Below are 13,168 nucleotides of genomic sequence, written 5' to 3'. Positions count from 1 at the left end.
TAAACGTTCTTCATTCTAGCTCCGTTCACACAACAATAACGAATGTATGTGCTAAACGTTCTTCATTCTAGCTCCGTTCACACAACAACAATAACGAGTGTATGTGCTAAACGTTCTTCATTCTAGCTCCGTTCACACAACAATGATGAGTGTATGTGCTAAACGTTCTTCATTCTAGCCCCATTCACACAACAATAACGAGTGTATGTGCTAAACGTTCTTCATTCTAGCTCCGTTCACACAACAATAACGAGTGTATGTGCTAAACGTTCTTCATTCTAGCTCCGTTCACACAACAATAACGAGTGTATGTGCTAAACGTTCTTCATTCTAGCTCCGTTCACACAACAATGACGAGTGTATGTGCTAAACGTTCTTCATTCTAGCTCCGTTCACACAACAACAATAACGAGTGTATGTGCTAAACGTTCTTCATTCTAGCTCCGTTCACACAACAATGATGAGTGTATGTGCTAAACGTTCTTCATTCTAGCTCCGTTCACACAACAATGATGAGTGTATGTGCTAAACGTTCTTCATTCTAGCTCCGTTCACACAACAATAACGAGTGTATGTGCTAAACGTTCTTCATTCTAGCTCCGTTCACACAATAATAATGAGTGTATGTGCTAAACGTTCTTCATTCTAGCTCCGTTCACACAACAATAATGAGTGTATGTGCTAAACGTTCTTCATTCTAGCTCCGTTCACACAACAATAATGAGTGTATGTGCTAAACGTTCTTCATTCTAGCTCCGTTCACACAACAATAACGAGTGTATGTGCTAAACGTTCTTCATTCTAGCTCCGTTCACACAACAATAATGAGTGTATGTGCTAAACGTTCTTCATTCTAGCTCCGTTCACACAACAACAATGACGAGTGTATGTGCTAAACGTTCTTCATTCTAGCTCCGTTCACACAACAACAATGATGAGTGTATGTGCTAAACGTTCTTCATTCTAGCTCCGTTCACACAACAACAATGATGAGTGTATGTGCTAAACGTTCTTCATTCTAGCTCCGTTCACACAACAATAACGAGTGTATGTGCTAAACGTTCTTCATTCTAGCTCCGTTCACACAACAACAATGACGAGTGTATGTGCTAAACGTTCTTCATTCTAGCCCCGTTCACACAACAATAACGAGTGTATGTGCTAAACGTTCTTCATTCTAGCTCCGTTCACACAACAATAATGAGTGTATGTGCTAAACGTTCTTCATTCTAGCTCCGTTCACACAACAACAATGACGAGTGTATGTGCTAAACGTTCTTCATTCTAGCTCCGTTCACACAACAACAATGATGAGTGTATGTGCTAAACGTTCTTCATTCTAGCTCCGTTCATACAACAATAACGAGTGTATGTGCTAAACGTTCTTCATTCTAGCTCCGTTCACACAACAATAATGAGTGTATGTGCTAAACGTTCTTCATTCTGGCTCCGTTCACACAACAATAACGAGTGTATGTGCTAAACGTTCTTCATTCTAGCTCCGTTCACACAACAACAATGATGAGTGTATGTGCTAAACGTTCTTCATTCTAGCTCCGTTCATACAACAATAACGAGTGTATGTGCTAAACGTTCTTCATTCTAGCTCCGTTCACACAACAACAATAACGAGTGTATGTGCTAAACGTTCTTCATTCTAGCTCCGTTCACACAACAACAATGATGAGTGTATGTGCTAAACGTTCTTCATTCTAGCTCCGTTCACACAACAATAACGAGTGTATGTGCTAAACGTTCTTCATTCTAGCTCCGTTCACACAACAATAACGAGTGTATGTGCTAAACGTTCTTCATTCTAGCTCCGTTCACACAACAATAACGAGTGTATGTGCTAAACGTTCTTCATTCTAGCTCCGTTCACACAACAATGACGAGTGTATGTGCTAAACGTTCTTCATTCTAGCTCCGTTCACACGACACCAGAGTGCAGATCCAGAGTCTCTGCCAGGTTTTCACCCCGGTTCCCAAGGTGGAGAGACTCTTTCATCTCTCCCTTCCTTCCTTCCAGCCCTTGGAAACAAACATGGCAGTGGTATGAGCCACGCTCAGTGTTCTAGTTGATCCTCCATACCAGTAGTTTCTTCACGTTTAGAGTGTATTCTTCTCTGCACACGTCTCTTTGGTTTCATTATCAAATCAAGTACCAGCGCCCTCCTGTGGCTGGCAGACTAACTACATCATTGTCTCTGTCTGCTGCTGCAGTTTACCGGATTAGGTGTCGTGGTGTGAAACGTTGTGGTGTAACCGGGGCATAAGAAGCTGAAGACTGAAATGTTAATGAGTCGGGGATTAAAACTGATCTCAAATGTGGAAAATAAGAAAGCTGTGAATTATTTACATGAATGTAGAACCATTAAAAATATTGGTATAAAGCCAGAAAGAAGACAGCAGAATAGAGATGATGCCACCTCCAACCCTACAAAAGTTCATTCAATTCCCTTATTCAATGTATTAATATCAGTGAGTGTGTTTCTGCTATGTGATCTGATACGTCAGTGTTTTTGGTTCTAAACAGATCAAACCTCATTGAGACCAAAGGATTCCTGATCTGGTGCTCGTGTCCTCAGTGAGGTGAGCAGGGCCACCATGCTGGCTGTGAGGGGGGACCATACATACGCGGACGATGAGCGTAGGGCTGAGGCGGGGACCATACGTACGTGGACGATGAGCGTAGGGTGGGCTTCCTCCAGTTTGCCGCGGAGCCAGAAGAAGTCCTGGTAGCGGCGATGCACTTCAGACTCACAGGAATCAAACTCACTGCGTGTGGTCTGGAGGAGAAGGTCACATGGTCACAGAGCATCTTCCTCACATCATCTTCATCACACAACCACAGACCATCTTCATCTCAGAGCACCTAGTAGCTCAGCTAACATCTGGGTTCAGCAGGCCTCCAGAACCACCAGAGCCACTGCCTGGACCGGGGTCATAGGTCATGTTTTCCTCCGCTCAGTGACTTCAACACTGATATTTCTATTAGCTCTGTTAGCATCCATATGAGCTAAAGGCTAACATGTAGTGATGCTAACTTGGCTCCACAAACGACTGTGGTGTTGGTGGAGGTCTGCGCTCCACCAGGTTCTCACCAGCACTGCTGTGCAGGAACCTGATGGAGCCTTCGCTCCACCAGGTTCTCACCAGCACTGCCGTGCAGGAACCTGATGGAGCCTTCGCTCCACCAGGTTCTCACCAGCACTGCCGTGCAGGAACCTGATGGAGCCTTCGCTCCACCAGGTTCTCACCAGCACTGCTGTGCAGGAACCTGATGGAGCCTTCGCCCCACCAGGTTCTCACCAGCGCTGCTGTGCAGGAACCTGGTGGAGCCTTCGCTCCACCAGGTTCTCACCAGCACTGCTGTGCAGGAACCTGATGGAGCCTTCGCTCCATCTCAGTCCACAACTTCTCAAAGTTGATCTTTCAGGACCAACTGTTCTCTCCATCCCTGCTGCTATTGCTCTGGAGGAAAACCTGGACCTGCTCACCCTGGTCAGCACCCGGTACATGATGAAAGTCTCGATGGCGGTCACATGGCTCTCTGGCTCGTCCACGGTGATGAAGATGTCTTTGGCGATGGCGTCCTGCTGCTCTTCCTCATCTTCCTCCAGCCGGTACTGGTTGACCATGGAGCTGGGAGAGGTGGGCATCGGACCTCCGTCTGCCAGCGAGGGGTTCTGGACCACACGGGAAGAACCCAGCTTTAGAGGACTGACCAACCAGTCCACACTGAGACAGACCTTTAGAGGACTGACCAACCAGTCCACACTGAGACGATGTGGCTCCTCAACAGAGGACGTCAGTGGACACGTCTGGACCATCTACCATTTTGAGGTTTAAAAACCTGTTGAAGAAAAGATCACTGTCGCACCGTGGGAAACATCCTGCTTCTGCATGAATACTTTATTGTTTGTCTAATATTCAAGGACCCAACCACTCTCTCTCCCACTACATTCATTCTCTCTCCCTCCCTCTCTCTCTTTCCCTCCCTCCCTCGCTCCCTCCCTCCCTCTCTCCCACTACATTCATTCTCTCTCCCTCCCTCTCTCTCCCTCCCTCCCTCTCTCCCTCCCTCCCTCTCTCCCACTACATTCATTCTCTCTCCCTCCCTCTCTCTCTCTCGCTCTCTCTTTCCCTCCCTCCCTCTTTCCCTCCCTCTCTCTCTTTCCCTCCCTCCCTCTCTCCCTCCCTCCCTCTCTCCCACTACATTCATTCTCTCTCCCTCCCTCTCTGTCTTTCCCTCCCTCCCTCGCTCCCTCTCTCCCTCCCTCCCTCTACATTGATTCTCTCTCTCTCTCCCACTACATTCATTATCTCTCTCTCCCTCCCTCCCTCTCTCTCTCTCCCTCTCTCCCTCCCTCTCTCTCTCTCCCTCCCTCCCTCGCTCCCTCCCTCCCTCTCTCCCACTACATTCATTCTCTCTCTTGCTCTCTCTCCCTCCCTCCCTCCCTCTCTCTCCCTCCCTCCCTCTCTCCCTCCCTCCCTCTCTCCCACTACATTCATTCTCTCTCTCGCTCTCTCTCCCTCCCTCTCTCCCTCCCTCCCTCTCTCTCTCTCTTTCCCTCCCTCCCTCCCTCTCTTTCCCTCCCTCCCTCCCTCTCCCTCTCTCTTTCCCTCCCTCCCTCTCTCCCACTACATTAATTCTCTCTCTCGCTCTATCGCTCCCTCTCTCTCGCTCTATCGCTCCCTCTCTCTCTCTCTTTCCCTCCCTCCCTCCCTCCCTCCCTCCCTCCCTCCCTCCAGAGGTACAGTGTCCCTCGTCCCTCACTATAACGTGGTTCATCTTTCACAGCTGCGTCGTTTCGCTGATTTTTTCGTGTGCAATTTTGCATGTTTCATTTTTTTTAAAGCGTATGAACGTGCACAGTATTCTGTGTCCTGATTGGCTAAGGCAGAACCTACCCATTGTCTTCTGCATGCTGATTGGCTAAGGGACTGTAGACTCTTGTCAATCAATCTCGTGCAGTGCTTCGTGTAGGCGAACGCGTTCGACTTGCATATACATGTATACATATAGCAAATACATCAACGTCTGATCGAATCTGAAGTTTTGTTCCTGACAAACCCACAATGTCGACAAAACGTTCTGCATCGACAAAGGAACCTGCTGTCGCAGCCGGAAGGCTGACGAATGTTTAGGTTTTAAAAGAAAGAGAGAAATGTGAGAAAATGTTCATTCCTGTCTGAGAAAAGTGTAGAAAGTGTGTGGTGAGGGCTTTTACTGCCTTAAAACATGTAGAATACTTGTTTCTTCTTTGCAGGTTTTAGCTTATTGCGGGTTATTTTTAGAACGTAACCCCGCAATAAACGAGGGACCAGTGTGTATAGAGAAGAAACGTATAGAAAGTATGACGACACGTGAGCTGGTGACATGATGTAGACTCAAGGTGGTCACAAAAACGACGTAAGGAGGATGAAGCCATTCAATTCAAATGATCCAGACACGTGTGACCTCTGGTGAAAAGCAGCTTGTGATTGTTCAGTTGGTTGCCATAGCAACAGGCTGAGAGGAGGAAGCAGGCGTGTTTGTCAGTGGAAAGTGTGACTCCAGGTCAGTTGTTCCTCTGGACTGGACACACGGTGCCAGCAGCAGCTGACTCCAGGTCAGTTGTTCCTCTGGACTGGACACACGGTGCCAGCAGCAGCTGACTCCAGGTCAGTTGTTCCTCTGGACTGGACACCCCGACATCATGTTCAGCTAGAGCCTCTTGAAGTCTGTAATCACTAAATAAATGTATATTGATCTGTATTCAGTGTGACTCTACACATTGGACATTTCCTACAGTACCAATGGTCTAATGAGAGTATTAGTAGATGAACTCCTGGTCTAATGAGAGTACTAGTAGATGGACTCCTGGTCTAATGAGAGTACTATTAGATGAACTTGAGGTCTAATGAGAGTACTAGTAGATGAACTCCAGGTCTAATGAGAGTATTAGTAGATGAACTCCTGGTCTAATGAGAGTACTAGTAGATGAACTCCTGGTCTAATGAGAGTACTAGTAGATGAACTCCTGGTCTAATGAGAGTACTAGTAGATGGACTCCTGGTCTAATGAGAGTACTAGTAGATGAACTTGAGGTCTAATGAGAGTACTAGTAGATGAACTCCAGGTCTAATGAGAGTATTAGTAGATGAACTCCTGGTCTAATGAGAGTACTAGTAGATGAACTCCAGGTCTAATGAGAGTATTAGTAGATGAACTCCAGGTCTAATGAGAGTATTAGTAGATGAACTCCTGGTCTAATGAGAGTACTAGTAGATGAACTCCAGGTCTAATGAGAGTACTAGTAGATGAACTCCAGGTCTAATGAGAGTATTAGTAGATGAACTCCTGGTCTAATGAGAGTATTAGTAGATGAACTCCAGGTCTAATGAGAGTATTAGTAGATGAACTCCAGGTCTAATGAGAGTACTAGTAGATGAACTCCTGGTCTAATGAGAGTATTAGTAGATGAACTCCAGGTCTAATGAGAGTACTAGTAGATGAACTCCAGGTCTAATGAGAGTATTAGTAGATGAACTCCAGGTCTAATGAGAGTACTAGTAGATGAACTCCAGGTCTAATGAGAGTATTAGTAGATGAACTCCTGGTCTAATGAGAGTACTAGTAGATGAACTCCTGGTCTAATGAGAGTACTAGTAGATGAACTCCAGGTCTAATGAGAGTACTAGTAGATGAACTCCTGGTCTAATGAGAGTACTAGTAGATGAACTCCAGGTCTAATGAGAGTACTAGTAGATGAACTCCTGGTCTAATGAGAGTACTAGTAGATGAACTCCTGGTCTAATGAGAGTACTAGTAGATGAACTCCAGGTCTAATGAGAGTATTAGTAGATGAACTCCAGGTCTAATGAGAGTACTAGTAGATGAACTCCAGGTCTAATGAGAGTACTAGTAGATGAACTCCGGGTCTAATGAGAGTATTAGTAGATGAACTCCAGGTCTAATGAGAGTACTAGTAGATGAACTCCAGGTCTAATGAGAGTACTAGTAGATGAACTCCAGGTCTAATGAGAGTACTAGTAGATGAACTCCGGGTCTAATGAGAGTATTAGTAGATGAACTCCAGTTCTAATGAGAGTACTAGTAGATGAACTCCTGGTCTAATGAGAGTACTAGTAGATGAACTCCAGGTCTAATGAGAGTATTAGTAGATGAACTCCAGGTCTAATGAGAGTATTAGTAGATGAACTCCAGGTCTAATGAGAGTATTAGTAGATGAACTCCAGGTCTAATGAGAGTACTAGTAGATGAACTCCTGGTCTAATGAGAGTACTAGTAGATGAACTCCTGGTCTAATGAGAGTACTAGTAGATGAACTCCAGGTCTAATGAGAGTACTAGTAGATGAACTCCAGGTCTAATGAGAGTACTAGTAGATGAACTCCTGGTCTAATGAGAGTACTAGTAGATGAACTCCTGGTCTAATGAGAGTACTAGTAGATGAACTCCTGGTCTAATGAGAGTACTAGTAGATGAACTCCTGGTCTAATGAGAGTACTAGTAGATGAACTCCAGGTCTAATGAGAGTATTAGTAGATGAACTCCAGGTCTAATGAGAGTATTAGTAGATGAACTCCTGGTCTAATGAGAGAATTAGTAGATGAACTCCAGGTCTAATGAGAGTATTAGTAGATGAACTCCAGGTCTAATGAGAGTATTAGTAGATGAACTCCAGGTCTAATGAGAGTATTAGTAGATGAACTCCAGGTCTAATGAGAGTACTAGTAGATGAACTCCTGGTCTAATGAGAGTACTAGTAGATGAACTCCTGGTCTAATGAGAGTACTAGTAGATGAACTCCAGGTCTAATGAGAGTACTAGTAGATGAACTCCTGGTCTAATGAGAGTACTAGTAGATGAACTCCAGGTCTAATGAGAGTACTAGTAGATGAACTCCTGGTCTAATGAGAGTACTAGTAGATGAACTCCTGGTCTAATGAGAGTACTAGTAGATGAACTCCAGGTCTAATGAGAGTATTAGTAGATGAACTCCAGGTCTAATGAGAGTATTAGTAGATGAACTCCTGGTCTAATGAGAGAATTAGTAGATGAACTCCAGGTCTAATGAGAGTATTAGTAGATGAACTCCAGGTCTAATGAGAGTATTAGTAGATGAACTCCAGGTCTAATGAGAGTATTAGTAGATGAACTCCTGGTCTAATGAGAGTATTAGTAGATGAACTCCAGGTCTAATGAGAGTACTAGTAGATGAACTCCAGGTCTAATGAGAGTATTAGTAGATGAAGGTGAGGCAGTGGAGAGCTGAGCCTCAGTCTGACTGATCCAGAACAAACTGGGTCACATGACGCTATAAAATAAACCTTTATTAAAACTGAGTCAAGCACCAGATTTTAAAGGTTGAAAAACAGAAATGTTTAGCGAAGGTGTAAATTAAACTTGTGCTGCACACGTCTCTGTACTTTAATTAGTTTACAGTAAACATGAACTGCTTGGACACAAGAAGGTTTTTCTATCATCTCTATAGAAGAAACTTTCTTTGTAGGACAAACATGTTACTGCGTTTATGTTTGTGTTTATGTTTGTGTTTATGTTTGTGTTTATGTTTGTGGTCAGGTTTATGTTTGTGTTTATGTTTGTGTTTATGTTTGTGGTCAGGTTTATGTTTGTGTTTATGTTTGTGATCAGGTTTATGTTTATAATTGTGTTTATGTTTGTGGTCAGGTTTATGTTTGTGTTTATGTTTGTGGTCAGGTTTATATTTATGTTTGTGTTTATGGTCAGGTTTATGTTTGTGTTTATGTTTGTGGTCAGGTTTATGTTTATAATTGTGTTTATGTTTGTGGTCAGGTTTATGTTTGTGTTTATGTTTGTGTTTGTTTGTGGTCAGGTTTATGTTTGTGTTTATGTTTGAGGTCAGGTTTATGTTTATGTTTGTGTTTATGTTTGAGGTCAGGTTTATGTTTATGTTTGTGTTTGTGGTCAGGTTTATGTTTATGTTTGTGGCCAGGTTTATGTTTGTGTTTATGTTTGTGGTCAGGTTTATGTTTATGTTTGTGGTCAGGTTTATGTTTGTGTTTATGTTTGTGGTCAGGTTTATGTTTGTGTTTATGTTTGTGTTTATGTTTGAGGTCAGGTTTATGTTTATGTTTGTGGTCAGGTTTATGTTTGTGTTTATGTTTGTGGTCAGGTTTATGTTTATGTTTGTGGTCAGGTTTATGTTTGTGTTTATGTTTGTGGTCAGGTTTATGTTTATGTTTGTGTTTATGTTTCTGGTCAGGTTTATGTTTGTGGTCAGGTTTATGTTTGTGTTTATGTTTGTGGTCAGGTTTGTGTTTGTGTTGGTGTTTATGTTGGTGTTTATGTTGGTGTTTATGTTTGTGTTGGTGTTTGTTTGTTTGTGTGTTTATGTTTGTGTTGGTGTTTGTTTGTGTTGGTGTTTATGTTTGTGTTGGTGTTTATGTTTGTGTTTATGTTGGTGTTTGTTTGTGTTGGTGTTTGTGTTGTCAGAGTGACTGGCAGAAGAATGCTGAGGACATGAAGCTTCACCAGTTGATGAGCAGTGACATAAGAAGCTCTTTTCACTTCTTACATTAGAAACTGAGTCCAGAGGAGTCGAACCAGGAACCTCACTGGTTCTGCTGGTACCATTAGTGGTACTACTGGTATTAGTACTGGCATTACTGCTGGTACCATTAGTGGAACTACTGGTATTAGTACTGGCAGTACTGCTGGTACCATTAGTGGTACTACTGGTATTAGTACTGGCAGTACTGCTGGTACCATTAGTGTTGCTACTGGTATTAGTACTGGCAGTACTGCCGGTACCATTAGTGGTGCTACTGGTATTAGTACTGGCAGTACTGCCGGTACCATTAGTGGTACTACTGGTATTAGTACTGGCAGTACTGCCGGTACCATTAGTGGTACTACTGGTATTAGTACTGGCATTACTGCTGGTACCATTAGTGGTACTACTGGTATTAGTACTGGCATTACTGCTGGTACCATTAGTGGTACTACTGGTATTAGTACTGGCAGTACTGCTGGTACCATTAGTGGTACTACTGGTATTAGTACTGGCATCACTGCTGGTACCATTAGTGGTACTACTGGTATTAGTACTGGCAGTACTGCTGGTACCATTAGTGGTACTACTGGTATTAGTACTGGCATTACTGCTGGTACCATTAGTGGTACTACTGGTATTAGTACTGGCAGTACTGCTGGTACCATTAGTGGAACTACTGGTATTAATACTGGCATTACTGCTGGTACCATTAGTGGTACTACTGGTATTAGTACTGGCAGTACTGCTGGTACCATTAGTGGTACTACTGGTATTAGTACCAGCAGTACTGCTGGTACCATTAGTGGTACTACTGGTATTAGTACTGACAGTACTGCTGGTTGTGATAAAGACTTTTGTTGTCATAAAACATTCCAGAAGTAGAAAAGGTCAAAAGAATTTTACTGCTCATAAAGTTAAACATTACAAACTGACTCTGGCTGCTGTCAGCCAGAGAGAGAGCACCGAGCAGCCAGTGAGAGAGCACCGAGCAGCGGGGGAGAGAGCACCGAGCAGCGGGGGAAAGAGCACCGAGCAGCCAGAGAGAGAGCACCGAGCAGCGGGGGAGAGAGCACCGAGCAGTGGGAGAGAGCACCGAGCAGCGGGTTGGAGAGCACCTAGCAGCGGGGGAGAGAGCACCGAGCAGTGGGGGAGAGAGCACGGAGCAGCGGGAGAGAGCACCGAGCAGTGGGGGAGAGAGCACCGAGCAGAGAGAGGACACACCGAGCAGAGAGAGGACACACCGAGCAGCGGGGGAGAGCAGCAGAGGGAGAGCACCCGCCCACAGCCCGCCGGCGGCCGGCCGGGCGGCTCCACGTACCCCGGAAACAGGCGGCCCTCCGCGGCTTTACCTTGGAGAAAACCTCCAGGTCGTCGTCCTCGTCCATGTCCAGCATGTGTCCCGACAAGTCCGCGGGGACCGACTGTCCACTCATGGCTCCGTCCAACACCTGGTCCGGGTCCCAGTCCGGGTCATGAAGTCTGGCCCCGGAGCAAAGTTCCACCTCACGACCGAGGACTCGAACCACCAACCCTCCGACCGACGGGCTGAACCAGTGACGACCTCAGGACAACAGAGGCACTTCCGCCAGAGGACGCAGTAAGAGCTGCTGTCTGGAAGGCTGGGGACACGCTTCTGACTGGAAAGTCACTGTAATGGTCTGTATTCTAACTTTAATGTGACTTTAATGTAACTTTAATGTTCTTTATTGGTACTTTAATGTGACTTTATTGTTACTTTAATGTAAATTTAATCTAACTATATTCTAACTTTAATGTGACTTTAATGTAACTTTAATGTGACTTTAATGTGACTTTAATGTTACTTTAATGTAACTTTAATGTGACTTTATTGTTCTTTATTCTAACTTTTGTGTGGCTTTAATGTAACTTTAATGTGACTTTAATGTTCTTTATTGTTACTTTAATGTGACTTTAATGTGACTTTATTGTTACTTTAATGTAACTTTAGCGTGACTTTAATCTAACTTTAAGGTGACTTTAATGTAACTTTATTGCAACTTTAATGTGACTTTATTGTAACTTTAATGTGACTTTATTCTAACTATATTCTAACTTAAATGTGACTTTAATCTAACTTTATTCTAACTTCACTCCAACTTTTTCTAACTTTACTCTGACTTTAAGTTGAACTAAACACTTTACTCTAACTTTAACTTTATTCAAACTATATTCAAACTATATTGCAACTTTATTGTAACTTTATTGTAACTTTAATGGAACTTTACTTTAACTTTAAAGGTAAGTATAGTAATATTTTTAAACACATTGATCATCATCGAAGCAGTTGTTTTTCTTCAGTGGAGCACGAAGATGTTCAGAGTAAACATCGAAACGTCTCGTTTAAACTAAATCGGGAAAACAAAGTTATGTTCTCGCTCAGTCTTTTATTGTGAAACATAGTGCGTGTATCTCGGCGGCGGCACAGGTTGAGACATTAAGCTTTATGAAATGACGTCATTGGCGGGGCGGATCACGGCGCAGCCAAACTTTATTGAAAACAAATTGTGCACAGCACAAACGGCTTTCAATAAAGAAAGACAATCTCATAAGACATTTAGTGACACTGAGAGTTTACTGTTTTCACTGACAAAACTGAATGTTTGAAGTTGTCATGAAAAGCACTAAAACTGCTTGTTATTTCAACAATGAATGAAACACTGACATGAGGAATGAAATACTCATCAGCAAAGGAATCAAACAATGAGAAGAACTCCTCTCAGGTCACCTGGACGAGATGCTCCTTCTTTCAGACTCAATCACGACTCTTTCATGTGCTGTGATCCTGTTTTGGGCCCCAGTTGTGTCTCTGCATGGTTAACTGGTTAACTGGTTAACTGGTTAACTGGTTAACTTCCTTGGGCCAAGTGTTTGTTATGGTGGATGGCGCAAGGAAGAAGCAGGAGAGCATGGGTTGACTGTTCCAATCTTTAGTCAACAGCATTAGTCCCAACAGCATGGCAGATCCTCTTACTTCCTGTCTCTAAACTGGGTGATTCCACTCAGCTGACCACTCACACTGACACCCAGTGGAGAAGCAGTGAAATAACCTTTTCCTTAGTAAGGTAATGGAGAACACAACAGTGTTGCCACTAGTTGTCTGTCTGTCCCTCAATCTGTCTGTCTGTCCCTCAATCTGTCCGTCTGTCCCTCAATCTGTCTGTCTGTACCTCAGTCTGTCTGTCTGTCTGTCCCTCAATCTGTCTGTCTGTCCCTCAATCTGTCTGTCTGTCCCTCAGTCTGTCTGTCTGTCCCTCAATCTGTACCTCAGTCTGTCTGTCTGTCTGTACCTCAGTCTGTCTGTCTGTACCTCAATCTGTCTGTCTGTCCCTCAATCTGTCTGTCTGTACCTCAGTCTGTCTGTCTGTCCCTCAATCTGTCTGTCTGTACCTCAGTCTGTCTGTCTGTCCCTCAATCTGTCTGTCTGTACCTCAATCTGTCTGTCTGTACCTCAGTCTGTCTGTCTGTACCTCAATCTGTCTGTCTGTACCTCAGTCTGTCTGTCTGTACCTCAATCTGTCTGTCTGTACCTTGAATTGTCTGTCTGTACCTTGAATTGTCTGTCTGTACCTTGAGTTGTCTGTGAATGTAAAAATGTAAGTT

The 13,168-nt window shown here is 43.8% G+C and overlaps 1 protein-coding gene across 1 annotated transcript in view; it reads right to left on the bottom strand.

Moving 5' to 3' along the window:
• The window catches only part of snx7 (sorting nexin 7), a 51,176-nt gene extending 40,092 nt beyond the window's left edge, over positions 1 to 11,084 (bottom strand). The window contains exons 1-3 of the mRNA XM_080514688.1: positions 10,897 to 11,084; positions 3,501 to 3,689; positions 2,679 to 2,789 (exon numbers count right to left, since the gene is read on the bottom strand). Coding sequence (XP_080370814.1) covers positions 2,679 to 2,789; positions 3,501 to 3,689; positions 10,897 to 10,980 — 384 coding nt within the window. The 5' untranslated portion in view covers positions 10,981 to 11,084. The remainder of the gene's footprint in view (positions 1 to 2,678; positions 2,790 to 3,500; positions 3,690 to 10,896) is intronic.
• Between the last annotated feature and the right edge of the window lie 2,084 nt (positions 11,085 to 13,168).

The sequence above is a fragment of the Blennius ocellaris genome, assembly GCF_963422515.1.
Source record: "Blennius ocellaris genome assembly, chromosome: 19".
NCBI classification, from domain to species: Eukaryota; Metazoa; Chordata; class Actinopteri; order Blenniiformes; family Blenniidae; genus Blennius; species Blennius ocellaris.
This window is presented reverse-complemented; position numbering and strand designations above follow the sequence as displayed.